This window comes from Myripristis murdjan, chromosome 3, assembly GCF_902150065.1.
Source record: "Myripristis murdjan chromosome 3, fMyrMur1.1, whole genome shotgun sequence".
Taxonomy (NCBI): Eukaryota; Metazoa; Chordata; class Actinopteri; order Holocentriformes; family Holocentridae; genus Myripristis; species Myripristis murdjan.
This window is the reverse complement of record NC_043982.1, coordinates 31,780,317-31,801,823: the sequence shown is the minus strand read 5'-3', so window position 1 is coordinate 31,801,823 and position 21,507 is coordinate 31,780,317. Positions and strand designations below refer to the sequence as shown.

General features: G+C 41.9%; 1 protein-coding gene across 2 annotated transcripts in view; it reads right to left on the bottom strand.

The window, feature by feature from the left end:
- Nucleotides 1-19,046, bottom strand: part of mpped2a (metallophosphoesterase domain containing 2a) — a 67,618-nt gene extending 48,572 nt beyond the window's left edge. The window contains exons 1-2 of one of the 2 annotated variants that reach the window (XM_030048363.1): nt 18,687-19,046; nt 15,878-16,135 (exon numbers count right to left, since the gene is read on the bottom strand). In XM_030048363.1, the coding sequence (XP_029904223.1) occupies nt 15,878-15,990 (113 nt within the window). In that variant the 5' untranslated portion in view covers nt 15,991-16,135; nt 18,687-19,046. Of the gene's footprint in view, nt 1-15,877; nt 16,136-17,265; nt 17,546-18,686 lie in introns of those variants that run through there. The other variant, XM_030048364.1, reaches the window with a different exon arrangement.
- Between the last annotated feature and the right edge of the window lie 2,461 nt (nt 19,047-21,507).

Below are 21,507 nucleotides of genomic sequence, written 5' to 3'. Positions count from 1 at the left end.
GGAGAGCCATTACAACAAACCAAATTAATAACCAGGCCTGAAAAACAAGAAACCAGTGCTTGGTTGATCTGTACACATAAAGGGGGGCAATGGCTGTTTTGTGGCATCAGATTGGCTAAAGAGATGGTGAATTAAGGCATGCCATGTCTTTTTGGTCCATTATGTAAAGAAAAATCACTTAGACCCAAGTCTGGCTGGGAGAGCCTTTTACTCATTCTTTTGTTCAGTGCAAGCATGTCTTTTAAAAAGGATGAAAAAAACCTGTACTTTTCTCTGACTAAAAGGAGGGAGAAAAAAAACTCTTGTCTGTAATTGAAGTCAGCAATGTGCAATCCTCCAGCACTCTGCCACTAGACCATTATTTCATTAGAGGGGATGTCACTCTGCAGACAACATCAGACACATAATCAACGCTCCTATCTTCAACCTGACAAGTACGCGCACACACACACAAACACACACACACAAACACACACATAACTTGCATGTGTGCACAAACATGGCAGGGAAACACAGCACAGAACCAGACAAAATAAAAAGGTTTTGGAGTAGAGAAGACGTCAATAACAGATGAGGAAAATAGGCATCTCGGCACAAAAGAAAACCTCTTGGGGTGGGGTGGGGGGGTGGGGGGGGAGGCGACACATTGCACTGAGATAGAAAACAGGAAAATTGCTTCACAAATAAGCCTCCCAAAATGCAAGGTTGAGCAGAATATCAGAGACGGGTCAGCTTCACAAAAGGCCCAGAATTTGTTCTCGCTCTCGTTTTTGAGTGGACAGCTGCAAGGTCACCTGAATGGAGGGCACTGTCGATTGTCTGTAACCTCAAAAATGCTCAAAATAATAAATTAGTTGAAAAAATAATCATTATTTCGTAATTATGATTGTTTAATTGGTTTGATAATTTTCCAAGTAAATATGCCACACAAAAGGTGGTTAGAGCTTCACAAACATTTGCTTGCGTTTCTCCATTTCATATCATTATGACACGAATACTAAGTAAGTAATTTAAAATATTGCTTTTGGCTCTTGGTAACTTGTGATGGCCATTTGTCATTTTTAACATTTACAGTGGACAGATTAGTGACTTAGTCAAGAAAATAATCGAGAACGAATCAACACTGAAAATACTTGTTAGTCTGTTTGTGATGTGTAACATTTATAATCTGAACTAATCTATACTGTGCAGCCTAAAAATCTGCAGTCGAGTCTGTAGTCATGTATGTAGTTTGCCTTCAGTAGTCAGCCGTCCTGCTGCCCCACCGCCTCACTGGGAGATTTTACCATTTTTTCTGAAACGCTGCAGGACCTGCACTCCATATTAAATACGGCGAGTGGACAACATGAAATGAAAAACTAGCTACACAGATAATGATATTTGTTATTGACCGGGTGCAGTAAATAAGTGTCTGTCTGCTACACACACACACACACACACACACACACACACACATATACACACACCAAGCGAGCAGAGGAATGCATACTTTGCAGGGTAGCTGCTGATTAGATTTGGTGCTCTGTGGTGCCGAGACGTCATGCAGCTTTAGAGGATTCGACAGCTGTAGTCATGGAGGACGGACAAATGCAGAGGCACACGGGTGCTTTTCCACACACACACACACACACACACACACACACACACACACACACACGCACACACACATCTATGCATACATACATATATACACACACACAAAGACACACAAATGTGTTTATCAAAATAAAGCCGGGAGAAAAACAAGCTCCATCTCCTCTCCATTCCTTTGAGATTTAATCCACCATGAGACTGTAAGTAAATACCACCAACCCCTATCAATTAGAACAGGTCTGGCCAAGGACCCTACATGATAATGCTGCATTAGTCTGACTGAAACACACACACACACACACACACACAAGCACACACACACACACACACACACACACACACACACACACACACACACACACACACACACACACACACACAGAGAGAGCCAGGTCAGCCCCTGTCTTTCCTGTTAACATATGACTGTATAACAATCCGCTGGTTCATTAGTAATGTATACAGAGTCAGGAGTTCAGTGCCGGAGTTCAACAGTGCAACGCAGGCCTCTCATCTGCTGTAAACGGAGACAGAGAAAATGAAAAAGTCAGTCTTCCCGCGCTCCGGCAGCAGGTAAGAGAATATTCTCCTGTGACAGAGTGAACTGTGCGAGCATGAAAGTTCGTGTTAACGTGTCTGTGCTTCAGAACATCAAGAGGGAAAGACAGCGGAGGGAGAGAGCGGGGGAGAGTGAAAATGCTAATATGCTGGAGGAGGGCTGGAGCACACTCTCAAATCTGCCATGACATTGGAGCTGACACAAGCTGCCGAAATATCCACGAGGCTGCGGCTCGATGGAAAAAAAAAAAAAAAAAACATATGAAATATTCTGTGGTCCTGAGACAAAGACGCCTTAAGTTTCTACCTGAGGCTGCATCGTTTTATGTTATATTTATTTTGTTAAATACTGTTGTCACAAACACATGTCACAGTTTCAGGAAACAAAACTATTGTATCACTATTATATTAACAACTAATTGGCCTAAATATTTTCACTCTTTCAGGCCATTATTTTTCAAAGTAACAGCAAGTGGAACATCTTGTTCTCATTCTTTCACCGTCTAATTCTTACTTTAATTCAAAGAATTCAAAGACATATTTCAAAGAAATATTTACTATTTACTTTTGGGTGCAGCTACAATCTGAAGGCAAACTTTGCCCAGAATCTGTTTTCTGTTTTTGTGGTCATCTGGTTTAAAACCAAAGTATCTTCAAATGACAGACGATGATTCACTACAAGAAATGAAAGCAAAATTGCTCGTTTTGTCCACGGATGCTTTATTAAGGTTTCTCTGCTGCTTCTCCAGCTGCACTTTTGGTTCGGTCGCACAGTGAATGATGTGTATTTAAAGGTTGCAACTGGTCAGGCATGATGGGAGCGCTCGACATACAACGCTCGAACTTTCAGAGGAATTGAAAATATAGCACACAGTTAAATAATTCTGAATTGCATATATAAGAATCATGGAAACATAAAAATGACCGTGCAGCCCTTGTTTCACCACAAACGCTGCGTTTCCTCAATCCCAAATACAGTACAAGCCAACACAGCAAAGCTCTGAGGTGCTGTGCCCTAAAATTTCTGCACGGTGGAAAAATCCACAAGGTAAATATGAAACAAAAGAAGAAAAACTAAATACTGGAAAACTGTGGATGAAAGGCAGACCTGGTTATTGGTTACATGTGTCATATAATACAGAGAGCAGACAGAAAAAAGGGAGCGAGGTGAAACGCAGGGTGGGAGGGGGAGCGCTCTCTGATGTCTGTAGGAGGATATTTCGTTTGACGGAGCACACTTGGCTCTGTGGCCTTTTGGAAAAACACACAAGTAAATTGGGTCAAAGTTCAGCGCGAGCTCGCTCGTTCAAACGTGACACTTCACTCCCGCAGCAGATAAAGAGGTCGCCATCCCTGTCGCTCTCTGACTTGACGCAGTCTTTAAGGACGCCACATAATCACTTTGATTGATTGCAGCACTTCCAGGTTGGCTGAAAACCTCCCGAGCTTCCGTGCCATCTAAAACAGACAGCCGCTGTTTGCTCCGCAGCCAGAGAGCTATGCAGTTAAACCAGTTCATTTTCACCATAAATAAATAATCGATGTAGTTACATTAAAAGCACAGCTATCCACCGCCTCAAGACTTATGACGTACGAAAACAGTGTGTAACATGTCTAGAGTGACCAGGTGAAAGCCGCAATCCTTTACCAATTTGAACCATGAAATCCGTTTCAATTAGGTTAAAGTTTAGTTTATCTAGTGCATAGAAAAACACAAGGAAAGAGTATAAAGGAGTGGCATTAACTAGATGAGGCCAGTAATCCTAAGAAGCTTGCAGGTGGTACCTCACTGCCACCCAAAATAATCTTCAGCACAATCCATGTCTCAGCGCTCGAGAGGCTTAAAAATCCCTTTTCAACTAGTCGCTTCCCCTTCATCTGCATCTGCTCGTTAGGACCTTATTGTTTAAATGTGTAATGTTTTAAGTGGTGTTTGTTTTGCTCTGGAAAGTCTCACTAATAAGCCTCCAGGGATGGCCTCCACAACGCTGCTCCGCTTCCCTTTGTGTTCTTTAGCAGGGTGTCTTCAAATTTCATGAAGTCAAATTTAAGTCTTTTTAAGAACTTCTCCAAACCTGGTAGAGTAAATATTGAGGCAATTTCAGAATTATAACAAATATAAGCTTAAAAACAAGAAAAGAATATATATATATATATATATATATATATGAGAACAAGAACTGATGCATTTTTCCACAGGAAGAAAAATGAGGCCATGAAAGCATCCAAGTCTAAATTTAAGCTTTGAAAAAAAAAGAAAAAAAAAAAAAAAAAAACTGTATTCACCTGTATTTACTGCCTTTTAAGTCACTGACTTTACACATGCTAACCTAAGACATTTTGATCCTTTTTCAAACCTTTCAACAGCCTTATTCTTACGTTTTACATGTGGGATAAACAGCCAATAACTGAACGCAGATTTGATAGTTTAAATCAATTAAAGGATCTTGATTTTCAGTACTTGACCCAGTCCATTTTCTCATATCGTCCCATAAAGAGCTGGTGGTTGTGTAATTTTGCCCTCTGCAGTATAATAATCGGTGCTGTATTTGTCTGGTGGGCTTTGTGCTTTCTTTCCCTTCAGAGTCTCTTCCAACACAAACAGAGCTGGGTTTTGGTTTCGTTTGGTTCTGGTGGAGGATGGGCTTGACTTTGACGCTTCCTCACTCTTGCTGGGGTTAATGGGGTCGACGACCTCTATGCTGCCATCCTCTAACACACAAACACATGTCAATCACTGCTGTGGGGGCGGAGTCGGCCAGAGGCTCTCTCCATTTTACCTGCAGTCACCTGCTGCCAAGGGATTAGCCTCTACAACCAACTGCACTCATCCTCCTCTCTCTGCTTCCTGCTTCCTCATTGTTAGCCAAGTCCTCCTGCAGCCATTACATGCTAATGATTTTTAGTCAATAAACCTACTTGCAAGAGGACATCCACCTAAACCCCTCAGGGTCAAAGGGCAAATGTGGAATTAGGCTACTGAATACCTGAATAGATCCAGGAGTGGATCTATTCATACATGTTTAACAGTATGAAGACGCATTCATTTGTTTACAGTCCATCAGAGACAAAGCTGCACTTTTCTAATAATTCACACTGACACTATCACTGTGTTTACATGCACTAAAATAATCGGATAAATGTCACATATGAGCATCTGTTTTCTCAAATCCCGATTAAAACGATTAAAGCATGCATGTGCAGGAGAAAACAGCGGATAGGAAACTGACACAATAAACGCACACTGTACAACGACTGGGAGAGTAAAAACAATCTGCGCTAAATTCCTTAAAGAATGCTTAATAATTTTATGCCCTGATGAAAACATAAAGAAGCAAAATATATCTGCCACCCCCATCAGGGAAATCCCTACAAGACTCCGGCGGTGGGGGGTTGGACCTGATTATCAGGATACTGAGTAATCACAGGAAGGTAACACATGTAAACACGTTAATCAATTTCCTGCCATAATCTGGTTACTCACAATAACCTGATTTCTTGTGTGCATGTAAACGTAGTTCATAAAGAGTGATTTTTATGTAACGGTGAAGAGTCTGAAATTATGCAAGACAAAGAGGGTACATTCATTAGGAGTTGATAGGTGAGGATAATATTTGCAAATCGTATTTAGGAATAATTATCCTGCAAATATCATCCATATTTCTACTAATTTTGCAAAAACAATAACCCAACGATTCTGTCTAGGGGAAAAGGTAACACGGTTTTCTCTGCCATGTGTTCAAAACCTGTTATAGGATGAATTTTTACATAGGCCTTCTGGTATGGTATAAGGTAAACACCAATGATCAGACTTCCAGAGGGTATAAGACTGGATTTTGACATTAAAAAAATCTTTAGCATTAATTATAAAATAGGCGTGCATTACTATATGCAATTCTTCATTTCACTGTGACTTGAATCTGGCCGAAGGGACAGAGCAGGGAGTGCAGCAGTGGAGATGAATATTGCAGGGCCGTGTTTGAATGTAGAGCCACTGTCAATGCCCCTTTTGTTCCTCATCACCTCCTCTACGAACTTCACCACAAACACTGTCTACTGAACACGCAGAGAAATTTTTATGTTTGTGTGGCCAGGGCGCTAAACGCTGGGAGAGCAAATTAAAAAGATAATCACTGCGGAACCGGAGACAAATACTTAGTCGTCTTCCACTGAGATCACAATGTTTTTATCGCTCTTTCAGGAGAAACATCAAAACACACTGCTCCCTATTTCCTCTGTATATAACCTCTGCATCAGTCCCCCTCCCCCTCCTATGTACGTACACACACATACACACACACACACAGAGCGCTCACTCATCCACGGTGCAATACCATTTCTCTGAGAGGAGCAGAGAGCGCCTCTCTTATCTTCTGCGTTTCAGCTGTCTGCGCTAATTCAATAAACTTCAGAGGAACAAAATGAACACAGGAATAACGGTGAGAGACAGACAGAGAGAGAGAGAGAGAGAGGGAGGAGAAAAGGAAGGGTATACAAGGAATAGACGAGGGAAAGGTGGAAGATGAGAACAAGCAAAAAAGCAAAGAGGCAAAAACAGAGAATGTCGATTCAGAATGATGAAAATTACACAGGAGGAGGGGAAAAAAGGAACGGCGTTAAAAGATCCAAATGTGGGCCAAATTCAAAGAAATTTTTAAAAATATGTTCCCCCACCCCCTCTGATTCTATTTATTCTGCCAGGGTGCATCCTCCTCAACCCCCTGCCTTCCTGCCATAATGGACAAGTATGGCACACAATGCCTGCGTGGAATATCAGCACCGAAGGAACCTTCCGGCACTGCATTGAGAAATAAATTGCTTCTGCTAATGCCCCTTTCATTACGGCACAGCCCTTAATTGTGCTGCTGACAGGCCTCTGGCTGCAGGGCTGGGAGACGGGCGCTCTGCAGCCCGGCGCCGCTGCCTCAGGGCCAGACACCAAGCAGCCAAATGCTGCGACGACACAGAGGTGGAGCACCCGCTACCTGAACACACAGCACGGTACACACACACACACACACACACACACACACACACACAAACACGACCACCTCACCATCCATCACTCATGGGCTTTTTCTTTCCATGTGTTTTGGGAGCCGGTATCCAAGTTAATTTTCAGTTAGTTTGTTTATTTTAACCATTTTCTTCATTTCATCCTGTCCAAATATAATTCGTTGTACCAATTTCAAGCGATCTGGAAATTGTGCTTCACTCTATCAAGCTAAGCTGCTGCAGCTATTTGGGTGTGATGGGACTAGGCTAGGCTTAGCTTGAGTACTTTAGACTCATTTCAGGAAAAATCCAACTTTAAACACATGAACATTGTTTAAAAAAAATAAAAGATATTGGCAATAGACACCACATTTCTGGTGCTGTTTAGTTGTTTGATTGTTGTTTTTGCTAACTAGCCAAAAGTGAATGCAGGTACATTACAAAGAGATTTTTACCAAAATGTGAGTAGTTTTGTTTTGTTTGTTTTTTTTAGATGTTCACGCCATAAAAATTGCATCTTGTGTGTAACAACCCATACTCAGCAACACTGCTCAAACGCAGCCCGACAAGTGCAAAACACCAAAAACAAGTCCTGCTTTGCCCTCCTTTTGTACATATCAAGTTCAGTTGAAAAATCACTCAGCCCTTAACAGAATAAGAACATTTTATCATGCCTAGATTTATAAAACCTTTCAAAAGCCCACTGGATAAAACTGGAAAAAAAAAAATATGGTTGTCAAGCTGAAAACAAGTCTGTTTTTGTTAGCTCCTGAAAAGCTGGCATTTTGGACACACAATGTTTTCACCTGAGAGCAGACGTGAAAAGAATTATCCTTTCATTATAGTGACTAAACAGTGTGTGTGGCAACACCCAGCCCTCAACTCAGTGACACATGACAGCAATATCACTTTTCCAAGAAAAAAAAAATAGCGCAACAAATTCTTTTAATTTCAGGATGACCAATAAAAGCAATAAGTCTCCATTTTTGTTATCAGTCGCTCTGAATAAGTTGAATTATACAAAAGTACAACCCATCCCCACTGCCAGTTTATTTTCCTCATGACTACTCAACATCTTGTCTGCTAATTCACAGGAAAAATGACAGAAAAGTTTATTGTCGCTAAATAAAAGTAATCACAACGTTGATTTTAAAGAACAAATGAATAACAGGAGTATTAAACATGAGTGCTGCTTGATCTCCCGATCACTCACAGGAAAATAAATGTGCCACCAGTTTTAGGAGTTGTAATGGAAAAGTAACAGAGCAAGTATTATACTGTGCCCAGGGAGTAATTGGTAAACTAATATTACTTCTGCTAGTATCGTAGCACTATTCTTCAGTTTTGTGCCCCACACTGATTACAATTCCAAGAGAACTAAAAAGACGTATTTGTCTGGCAGAAAGGGATTAGCATTGCAAATAACAATCGGCCTCGCTGAATAATGAGCGGCAGATGAAAACCGGACGAGGGGCAGACCCATCATGTGAAAAGGTGCAGGCTCGCCTCGCTCTATCTCGATTTCATAACAGGGAGGAAGTGACATCATCGGGAGATAGTCTGCTCTGAAGCCGGGCTACGGGTCGCAGAGGCCAGCGTCTCAAGGACATCAAAAAGGGCTTCAATCTCAAAAACAACAGACCTGTCCAATGTCAACTGTCACTTAACCCCCCCACTGCCCTACCACCCGCCCACCCAACCCCCGGGCTTTAGCAGCAGGCCAGGGGTGGCAGAGGGAACTTAATCAAGGGTTCTCCTGTTACAAAAGCCCCGCCATTCCTGCCGGCTAGCAGCAGCGGGCCGTCAGAAACAAAAGCCCTCAAAATGGGACTGGCTCTTTGTTCCCAGGAGGGCCAAAGCTTTACCAGGACTCCTCCATAAACCGTGCAGAGGGGAAATAACAGAATGGATGGGAAGGAGAGAGAGGGAGGAAAGCAGAGCTGCACAATGAATCACAGATACTCCTGTACGCTGCGTTTTATGTTTCCGTGAATAATAACTGCGTGACATTAAACTGTTGATAATATTTTCTGGTAAGCGTTTCATTACACCTGACCAATCACAAACACTGAATGTGCAACGTGCACCATGTGACCGAAACAAAACTTCTGATGGAGGCACAGCAGGGAAACCAAACATGGACTGTCTTTGGAGAAACGGTGACCAACAAAGTGAAAGAGAATGGATCAGTCCGTCATTAGGGAGCAAAATCCTGAAAACATCATCTTAGCTGACATTTGGAGACACTTTGATTTTAACCCTCATGACAAACAAGTACAAAATTTCCTTTTGGTTGTAGCCTCACCGGCTGATTTGATTTGAATTTGCATAACAAGACCTTCCAGGGTCTGCTAACTAAACTGCACGGACAAAAGTAAAAATAAATGTATGTGAAAACAAATATTTTATGCTCTGAAACTGAGAAGAATCATTATGACTGATGATTGTGATCACAGCATTCAGCAACATAAAGGTTACTGTCATTTTTGCCATAATGGCGCAGCCCTGGCAACTGAAAGGGGAGATTCTTCTGAGAAAAGGAAGGAGTGGCTGGACTGGGGGAAAAAAAACTGAGCAGAGTTTAACTAGCTTGAGTGGAAACACAGCACAGCCTCATCCTCCTCTCCCAAATGACTGGTTAAACCAAAAAACAGAAGAAGCAAAACATGAAGCAAACATAAATTCACTTGGATGGAAGCAGCGTTTGCTTTTTCCTTGTTTGTGTTTCCAAAAAGCACTTCTGTATTAAGATTTATTTAGTGCAACTGACTCTGCAGGAGAGGCTGAAAAAAAAAGTAAAACAAAAATTGCATCACAATTTTGCAGTAAAAACAATGTCTTTACTGCTAAATTAAACAACATAGAAAGCGCTGACAGTGTTTACGTTTCAGTTTTTCACTTCTTTTTTTGAACAATTAGCAATTATCTGTTTATTACTCTCCTGCAAAGAAATTTCCTTGCTGAGGGTTTTGAATAAACAGAGTTCATTGTGTTTATTCTCTACATGATACAGGATGAGATGCAGGCACCCTTCTTGGACCAACATGAACTCCATTTTGTCTTGGAAATTGAGTCAAATTAGCAGTAAAAATACTATTACCAATAGTGAGATGGAAACGTCCTATTTAATTATCATCTGAATGCCTCGGCTGGTTCAAAGATTTCCTCCGTCATGTGACTCTACGTGTTGAGCGCCCTCCTCCAACACACACCAGCTGCTAACTCAGTTATGCAAAAATGTGGATTTTACTGTGAAAACATTTTATGCATTCACCAGTAACAACTCCTACTTTTGGGTGGTTCCTCTCACCATATAGGAGCTTGTGAAATAATAAACCTTATAAAAAAAATGTAATTAGAAAATTCTGGTCTCACATTTGGGGTATTATACCGCTATACTTAGACGGGAAATATTTTAAAGCAACACCTTAAGGGGTTCACTGATGAAAAAAAGCAACCAGGATGACATTAAAATGAATGCATCGTTTTGATGCCGATCCCCGCTGGTTTCGTGTCAGTATGTTCATGTGCATGAACACTGGCGGTGTTGGCCTAACGTCATAAAATGATTCACACTTATGAGCTTCTCAATAATTCAGAGGGCGGGAATAATTAAGGCATCTGGAGGAGAGGGAGTTTGTTAAATGTGGAAATAGACGGAGAGAAAAAGATGATGCAACCGGTTTTGTCTGAGGGGGGAGGGTCTCGAAGATTTTCCATTTTTCCACGATCAAATTAATGTGGCGTGCCCAGGCATCTTGAGTGAGTGATGTTTTATAGAGTAAACACCCGCTTCAAAAGGAAAAGAGGGAAAAGAACATTTTAACACCATGTGCTCTGCAAAGTCTCACCAAGTTTTCAGCACGCGAGCTCTCCTCTGTTTACAAACGGCGCTTCTTTGTGAGGATGTACAGACAGGCAGGCAGCATTTTAGACGTCCACTACCTATAAAGGCCGGCCATTATGTGATTAGGTGTCTTTTTCTGGAAGTCTCCTTTGAGCACACACATGGGTTATCCGCAGAATCCAGAAATTCAAGTTTCAATATCAAGACTTTTGGAGACTTTTCAAAAATCCTTACTGGAATTGAACTTTAAAAAAAAAAAAGAATTGTGGTGAAAATAGAGCCAAGTTGTGAACCTACCGATGAAAAGTATAAGAAAATGTACACCAGAAAATTCAGTGTTACGGAAAGTTAAGTTCGAGCCGCGTTTAATAAGCCACAATTGTGCACACTGCGCCACTAACCCTGTTATGCATTGTTCAGGACATGCAGAGCAAAGACACCTGTTTTTGTTCACTATGAAGAATAACATTTTAATACCTCGTCAGGTGTTACATTTTAGGACTTTTTGAGGATCTTCAGACACCCTGAAACACCACCAGACTTCCAGTCCTGAGTCCTTTGGCCCCTTTTATTTTCAGCTGCCTGTCAGTCCGTCAGGCCGCCTCACATTTCTGGACCAGTTCCCTCTCAAATTCGATGCGATGCGATTACTGTCTCAACTCGAAGCATATGTTCCAAGTTGCTGAGCATTTCATTTCACGAGGCGAAAAGGAAAAAAAAAAATTACAACACAGACGCACAGAAAAATAAACTAAATACAAACAGGGCTGGTCTGAGTCTGTCGCTCAGAGAGAGAGAGAGAGAGAGAGAGAGAGAGAGAGAGAGAGAGAGAGAGAGACGTCCCATGCTCCAAATAAAGCTCACTTTGACTTCAGGGTTGCGTTCCAAAGCATTAGCTTGTAATTGCCACTGATGGGGTCAGTACCTTTACCCTCTGAATGTGTGTGTGTGTGTGTGTGTGTGTGTGTGTGTGTGTTTTCATATGTGGTTCAGAGAGCGATACCTTCCACACCACACAAAAGGCGCTGCTGTACTCCATCACAGAAATCTAAATATTCTGTCTAGGAGGGATTGTCAATGCACCGAGATGTGGGGGAAAAAAACATTAGCAGGGATTGCATTTCAAAGAGCGGGCAACCCCCTCACTTGAGTTTTTCCCCTCTTGGTTTCAGAGAAGCAGCAACTTTATTTAGGTCCAAATACTGTGGATGCAGTCAGAGAGAAACCCTGGGCAAGTCGGATCATTATCTCCCAAATCTAAACAAGCCTTACTTTCCCAGAACAGAGCACGTATTCTATAAGCACTCAAACATAGCGGGGGGATGGGCTGATGGGGGGAGCGTGTGTGTGTGTGTGTGTGTGTGTGTGTGTGTGTGTGTGTGTGTATGTGTGTGAGATACCGGGGTTCCCAGTCTCAGTTTAAGAATGACAGGCTAAAACACTGCGGGCTCTGTGGAGGCCAGGAAACAGCCTAATGTATTTATCCAAACACATATCTAGTGAGAGGCCCCACTGCTTCAACACATCACGCTCCTGAAGGGGCCTCGCCTCAAAAAAAAACGTTTTAAAGCAAAAATGGAAAAACAGTAAGGCGCCACAATTATGGCAAAAACAATCTTCATCATGAGTTTGAAAAATTCCTTGATCACAACTATGAATTACAATTACTTGCTTTGGTTTCAAGAAACAAGATTTTTTTTTTTTTTTGCATGGTAAAAAAGTATTTTTACATTTATCAGTGCAGTATTTCTCAAAGTTAGTAACACCTAGAAACTTACTGACTGTAATTGTGTCCTAACTAGAGCCGTAACACACACTTTGCACAGAATCAGAAATCGCTTTCAGCTATTTTGTGTGATGCCAAACTCCCTCTAAATGACAGCTGATGATCCACGCATTGCTACAATTTAGCACATGGGCTCTATGTAGCTTTTTCATCTGAACTTTTGTTTTGGTCACACTGCACTATGTTGAGCTTTCAAAGGTTGTGAAAACATGTAAGAATTGCAAAATTATATGAATAGTAGTGTAAAAACAAAAGTGCGATATACCCCAAAAAATAAGTACACAAATGTCAGCTAAAATGGATCCTTATATTAAAAAAAAAAGGTTTGCTGCAAAGATGGTTTTGCTACATTTTTAGGCTGAAAGGTGTTATTTGTAATATATTTATTTTTTCCCATCTGGGGAAAACAACAACAAAGTGAGGAAGCTTCTCTAAAAATAAAACTGTACTGAGAATCTGTGCAACCAGTAAACACTCTTAAGTCTGATCTGTTACATGGAAGCCTTGACGCATATTCAGCTATTTGGCTTAATTTCTAGTCAGCATTGGCGGCAGATGGACTGACATAACAACTGGTGCACAACCTTGAAACAAACCAACAGACAGGCCGGCGCGCAGCAGAAGATCCCAAAACACAACAGTGACTACGTTTACATACACACAATCATACGGCTACTGCCAAAGCTGGGGCTGAGGAGAAGGACATGGGACTGAGAACTCCCCTTAATATGCCTGTTTCCACGAGTGAAGGACTTATTTTCATTACTCAGAAAGATTTGTGAGAGTCAGATTTTTTTTTCTGCTAAAAATAAGGGAGCATGTGTCAGAGCCACCGGTTTTGCCTTTTTTCTTTGAAGTCTGTACACTACAACTTTCAGTAGTCCAATCTGCTTAAGTTTCCCCTGAACATGTGTAAAAATAATCACCATCACGGTGATTATACCCATCTAAGATCCTTGTGATGTTCGTGCTTTGCAACACATGTAACATAAAGTCTCTTCTGTCTGCACAAGTGTTCGCTGCATCCGGCCTCCATCTTGGTGTTGATCACAGTTCAACGACTGGTGTCTATTAAGGTGAATAAAATTGAAGATCACATTATCGCAGTTATGCTTACTTTAATTAGGACTATACTGACATGAATATGATCAGATTGTGAGGTTTACATGGGCCCTAACTCCATTACATTATTTCCTCAATCAAACTGTTAGGCCTCTGGCTTGTCAAATATTTGCCTACTGGTGATTTATTGAATTTGTATGATCTGTTTTGGTCATCCAGGGTAATCCAACAGAGTTTGAAAGGGCAGATAAATGGGTGTTACGAGTGTGTGTGAGTGTGTGTGTGTGTGTGTGTGTGTGTGTGTGTGTGTGTGTGTGTGTGTGGCGCTAATAACCCAGCCTTTGTCAGAAGAACAAAATAAAGCTTCAGTCCATGTGGCTAAAATGGTGCAACAAAGGATACAGTTCAACATAAGAGCAAATCAAACTCAGTGACAAATAAATCAGTTGGCATCCAAAAGACTTCTGCATAATCATAGGCCGCTTGTGCACGCTTAAATCATTTCCTGCTTCGGCTGCAGGTAAACGTTAGCGGCTGCACTGCGCGATGATATACAAAGCAAAGGTCACACAACTTTGCTCAAGCTCAAAACCACAGCAATTAGGAGAAGGGACAAAGCGGGCCACTGTGCTGTAGTTAATATCTGTCCAGAAATAAAATGACCAGTGCTCAGTGTGCGCGGCCGGTCACAGCTCTCTGACCCACTAATGAGAGCCAAAGCATAACCACATCAGACAGCAGTGATGCTAAATAACTGCTTTGATAAATAAATAAATAAATAAATAAATAAAGCACCCTAATGTGGACAAAGGCCATGCACAGCACACTGACAACACAGCACAACCAATAAGATCCATGCAATGCAGATGCAGCATGAAGTATCAAGTCATGCACAGTACATGACGGAAGAAATGCATTTTACATCAAAAGAGTATCTGCTCAATAATGCGTGAACCTTGAAAAATGTTTAATGGTGTGTGTGTGTATATATGTGTGTGTGTGTGTGTGTGTGTGTGTGTGTGTGTGAGTGTGCGTACATGCTGGGTCTGAAACTAACACCCACCAAGCACCAAATGCCGTCAAAATGTGTCCTTGGTGGATAAATCAATAAAGGTCTCTCACCACACTCTCCGGCAAACTTTCTGAGATGGTAACACCGGAAAGCCTCAATTACATGAAGTCATTAGTCTTTGCCTGTTTTTAAAATTTGTCCTTGCCGGCCACTGTACGCTCTCTCTGACTGTGAGCAAGAGAAACCAGAGCACAGCTCAGTATCAAGCAAGCTCCTGAAAGTCAAAGCATCTAACCTTCTGCTTCTCCATTCTCTGGATGGTTAACCAGCTTAACGTTAAGTAAGCTAGTTATTTCCATGAGGCAACATGAAGCAGATGCAAGCTCACTAAACAAAAATAAAGACAAAAAAATCCACTGCATAAGTCAGTGAGCAAGTTTTAAATTAAAACTGTACTCTTCTATACATGAGACAGGGTTCCAGCGCTGTCAAATGTAAAAGTCCCTGACTTGTTTGTAACTTTCTCTGACTAAAATGTTTAATTTCTATGACCTACATAAACACAGCATGACCTTTTTTCCACTAACCAAAAGTTTTAACACACTTCAGCTTCACAGGTCTTATTTCAGTTTATTATTCTGTTTAACTCCACAGGAAAAGTGTGTAAAACATGGCCAAAAAGGAAAATAAATATTACATATGCTGAATAACTAGTTTCCTACATTTTAAATTAAGGCTGACAAAAAAAGCCCAGAATATTTCATGACTTATCATGACAATAAAAATTTAATAAATAAAAAAAGGACATTCCCTATCTGGACGACCCTTTCCAGAAATTCCTTGACCTGTGGGCACCCTAAAATAGGAATCAAAACAGGTAGGCGAAAATGTATATATAATAAAATGTATATTAATTATTTTGGCCACAAGCTGTTTTAGGTTAGCTGCCCTCGACAGGTGAGAGAAGTTCATTTGGAGACCCTGTGTGTGTGTGTGTGTGTGTGTGTGTGTGTGTGTGTGTACTTACATGTGGACATGTGGGGGTTGGAAGCGGCTCTGGTTGATGTTGTAGTGTGTGAAGGCCTGTGTGGGGTTGGAGCTGTACTCGTCCACAGTGATGGTCACTTTGCCATGAGCCATGCTTCCGCCGTTTGGACATCAGACGCCGTTCACCAGGATTCAATAGTGAGCCGTGCAGCGGTCATCCTTCAGAACCGCTGAAGAACCGGAGGAGTCTCACAGCAGCGCCCCGGCCCACCGTCTGAAGCACCACACACACTGCAGTCTGCACCAACAGGAACACACACACACACACACACACACACAGTACAGTCACACAAATGCTGCTGGCACCATGAATACAAGTCAAGCACCTACTTCTGAGCAAAATGAAAGTGAAGTCCTTTTCACGACAACAAAATAACATCCTCCCTGCACAAATGAATGCATGTTAAGACTGTTCATTACATAAATTAAGACGCATATGCAAAATCATAAAAAAGAGGCTGAGCTGCTCAGTAAGCAGTGTAAAGCACAGCAAAGAAACTGAGAAAGCACACATCACTTATAGAAGGTGATTTTTCTTCTTTTTTTTTGACAGTTTATAATCACAATATTCATTTGTGCTGTGTAATTATAGCTTTATTGTTTGAATTCTAACAGCAGCTTTGAAAAAAGGGAACAAAATAAAACCAAAAAAAAAAAAAAAAAGATTTGCATTTTCAGCAAATTCAGAACATTCCATGAGTTGCTGCAACTACACATGAAAACGTACCTCAGAAAATAATACACATATTTATATATGTGAGCCGGCAAATTCCATAAGCTTTATTCTCTCTTTTAGCACTATTTGATATTTCAGTGAGGACTGCTGCTACCTTGTTTGAGTTTACACATAACCTCTGCTTCACAATTACACACTTGACCAAAAGCATCAATTTGAAGTCTGCAATGCATGACCATTTTTTAAAAATAAGGTATTGTTATTGCTGATCATAACCTTATCAGATTTTAAGAAAAGTAATGTATCCACATGTAAAAATTAATGCATGCTTGGTGCTGATGGAGTCAGCCTGTAACCTGCAGGTTTAATCAATACTGATGTTCAAAATGTCGCAATACATTTTTACACAATAAGTGTGGAAATTCCTTGCAATCTGTCTGCAAAAAAGGTCTGCGTTTACATTGACAATTGCCTCCATCACACACAAAAATAAAAGGTAAGTTTGTTTTATGTTATTCCAGGCCAGCTGTTCTAACTCTAAAATGAGCCAATGTCAATTAATGTCGCCTACCGAATGGCCCTGGTATCTTTCCATAATTAACCGTTCAATACTGCTGGAATAATACAGATACACACATGCACTCCTCAAATTCTGGAAAAAAAAAAGAGGCTTGAATGCTTTGCTCACTCACCGAGGTTTCAAGTGTGTCTCCTTGGACCCTGTGGCTTCCTCTTGTCTGACCTCCCTGACTGATAATAAGGAGCCACTGTGGGCTTGACAGGCTTTTTATACCAGACCTCCTGATGCAGCCACCAGGAAGAAAAAAAAACGCTCAATTTAATAAGCCTGCCATTTATTTTTCAGGGAAATCAAAAACAGCAGCTCCAGAACTCACTTGATGGCTATATCCAGTGATGTAGTGGTGAATTAAAAGGCTGTGACCTCCACTCGGTGGTCACTGTCTGGTACACAACCACATTATAGAGCAAAAATCTGTTAAGTTTTTTTTAGAAAAGGGTTTATGTTTTTTCCTCTTACAGGACCCAGTGTTACTTACTATGTTGTGTGCTATGATTTTTAGTCAAAGATTTGTGTCATCCCAAAAATAAACTTAATTCCTGCAAATAAAAAGGTGTGTAAATTGAGTTAAAGTGGGTTCACCCTCCACTACACCCCTGGTCTTAGCAGATCTGTGTGTGAATCGGATGGGACACACTGCAGTGAGTGAAAATGACATTGTTCCAACTCCAATGAAGCCTGCTGCTGGCTGCAGTGAAAAGAAGAGTTTGCAGATCCTTTACTGACACAACTACGGCCTTAAAACAATTTCGCTTCAATCAAAAAAATCGGCCTATCATATTGCGTGTACACTTCAATACCAATTTCTCCCAGGGGGGCAAAATCTGAATCGTGAACTGCTGCACTTTGGACGCCGCTGCTTTCAAATGTGCCCTTGGAAATGTAGGCCGAAAACTGTGGACGAATTTGTGTGCAGCATGGTTCATTTTTCCTCGCCGTGTGCAGTCCTGCATCGGGCTGCTGCTTGCCTGTACCTTATGGCTACAGTAGCAGCAACTAGCTCTAGCTTAGCCTGCTAAACCTGCCCTGGCCATGCATTTTTATTATGCATGCTTTAGCTTCGCACTGAGCTGCTTTTTCCCCCCTCTGCGCTGCTGCACACATTGTTAGTCCTGTCGCCGAGGAGAGCGCCGACATACACGCATATAACTTCGCGAATAGAAACGACTCGGAAAAAGCAAGACGGTGAAATAGAGGGGGTAAAGGAGAATAAATTGACCCCTTCTGATACCACGCATTACGCGATCCGGGCTATGCGCCGCTTGCTGTTAACACCGCTGATTTCAATATTGTACAAAAAGGTCTGTGAAACCCTGAACTCTGCGATCTGGCTCCTGTAATAAAAACACCCAAAGGTGGTCGGTGTCAGGGAACCGCTGCACTAACCTCTTGCTCTTCCTCGTAAATGACAAGGCACCTCTTAACCTACGGCTTTGTGTCATGGGCTTTTTTTTCCTCTCTCTCCCCCCCTCTCTCTTCCCTCTTCCATGCCTACGGTTTTCAAAGCAAAGCGGAAAGGTTGAATAGCTCTACCTTCGTGTTTTTTGGCCGATACAGAGTGTCGGGGTCGCCCTCTACGCGGTTGAGAGACGCGGGTCCATGCGGGAGGAGGCAGGTTTTCGTGGCCGTCCGGGGTTGCAGTCTGGGCGGGTAGGGCAGAACCTTCGACCCGGGGGGACCTCGGCTGGCTCCTGTGGAAACCAGACAGACAGAGAGAGCGAGCGAGCCGGAGAGGGCGAGAGACACTGACAGACACTGGGACAGAGAGAGGGAGAGAGAGAGAGCAGCCTCGGTCTGACACAGGGGGAGCCGGAGTGCAGTGAGTCGGAGCTGCCACTGGGGTCAGAGAGCAGAGAGAGCAGAGCACAGCCCCCCGTGCGCGTGCCCACGGCGGCGGGCACACGCACGGCGCGAGCGGGCGGGCAAAATCGCGCGCAGTCTCGCTCTCCCGCCACCTTCACGCGCTGTCGGAAACGAAATGACGACTTTGAGGCGCACGTGGCGACTTCGGCAAAAAGTGGTGAATTTATACGGCAGGGAAAGTCGGGATTTTTCTGTGATGATCGCAGCTGCCGAGAATGTGACGTTTATTGGGAGGGAGGGGGGCAGCTGATGGTAAAAGTGCCTTTTATTTGTCTCTACCATTTTGTGTATACAAATAGTAATACATGTTTCAGTTCTTACTTATTTAGTTGTCATGCATTTTCATTTTAAATTAATTTAAGTATCCGCTTCATGCCTGATATGCATTAGCTCTTCTTCCTTCATGAATTAGCGATGTACGGTCAGGTTTTCTTGATAAAACAGCAACTGACACCAAATAAACTGCTCCATTCTGTTGTCATCGCCAGCCAAAGTCGCTAATATGCGCATTAACGCCGGGTTTACGACTTCTGAAGAAGGAAGTGGGAGCTTACGAGGAGCACTTGAAGGCAGCATGTCGACATCCGTTCCCCCGGTCTGTTTTATCACACCAGAGCCGCTGCAGACAGACACATGCCGGCTCAGAAACCCTGTGTCTTCCCTCTCGCCGTCATCTCCGAAACCACTTTTTTTTTCTTACCATGGAGCAGATATTCAGGAGACCGTGATGTGATAAGCCCGGGATATGAAGATGCATGGCAGGACACAGGAGTTGGCAAAATGTGCAGGCTATTGATTTCATCCCTTGGAATCACAGACAGATTTCAGTATCGCGGCTGCTGCACCATAAACGCGACACATGCATCCTCTTTTGCAAACCAAAATGAAAGCTGAATCTAATGTAACTGCATGCCTGACCTGCATCATAGGGAATGCTGAAGAGAAACCCTATAATTAGATGCTATATATTATTGTAATAACGGGCTCACAAACATGCCGTATACTGTGTGTTGTATGTTTGGGCAGAAACTAACATGCACTGGCTCGTTTTAAAGTGCTGTTATTGCGAGAGTGCTATTATATATGAATAGATATTCACTGAAAATCGTATTCTGAAATAGTTCCTCTGAAGATCGCAGATTTACAAGAACATGGCATGTGAGTACACGGAGTGATTTAAAACTATATGTAACACAATAAAGCATGTAAACAATAATAATGAGTACCTGAGGGATCCCTGAACTGGGGCAGCCCACTTTCCTCCCAAACTGGGTAATAACTGGACTTGGATCACTGGTTACGTTCAGGTCTGGATGTAGCCTAACTCGTGGAATCAGTGTTTGTCAGTTCTCTGAAATAAGCTCGGTCTTAGTTTTGTCTCATATGTGGTATAAAGCACCACAAAGAGTTGAAAAGAAGAAATGAAAACAAAGAAAGTTTGGCTCCAAATGGACAGATACTTGCAATCATCATAGAGTAATTGACATTACATTGGATTTCCTGATACAAATTGAAGGGGAGTGATTCATTTAAAAAAAAAAAAAAAAAGGCTTACAAATCTATTGAAGATAATTGAAATGCTTTTGCCTACCCCATACAGCCATCTTTGTAATAAATTATATCTAATCACATTTTCATTCCAAAATGAAGTATCCAACATTTAACATGTGAAACTGCTGTCCCAGTAAATCTGGAAGTTAATCTGACAACTTTCTTATGGCCATTGTCTCAAAAACACATACATCTTACATTATACATCAACAAAGAATACCAGGTAATTTAGTCTTTCCAGATGGCTGAAGTACATTTTACAATGAAACGCATAGGGATGTAGTACAGGAGGTACCTACAAAATCAAATAATCAAAAACAAATAGCTTTCCAAGAATTGCAGGCTTTTTTTTTACCGTGCACAAATTCACAAACCATTGTAACCAAAGACTCTACAAAGACTCAAGGACTGAGGCTGTCAGTTGGGAGAGGAGCCTTAAAAATCATCTCCCCCCTGATGTTTCAGGCCTGCAGCACATCGGTCATGTCCCATCAGAGAGGGCGGCTGGGGGAGGGAGATGAAGAACAACGTACTCCATCAATGGGAGTAAGACAGACTTCCCTACCCTGTCTTTTCTGTGATTTTGTGCACCAGCAAGCCTTGGAAGTTTCATGTAACGCAGAGCACAAGTCTTCACCAAGATATGTGTTTCCACATCAAAGTCATTTGTCTATGAAGAAAATGAATGGTGTTTCACATCATCATTCCTGTCACGGTCAATTATACTCCTAACAGCAGCTTTTCACTGCTAGAGGTAGTGTACATTACAGCTAGTAGTTTTCATGTCTGCCTATTAAGTAAAGGCCAATTCATGCTTCTTTTCAGTGTTTATGGTGTGAACAGCGTGCATTGTCACCACAGACATCAGTCAGTTCATACTTGTTGTTGTCAAAATGGCTTGAGAGAATGGAGTTTGAGCTGTTGCCAGAGGGATGCAGTA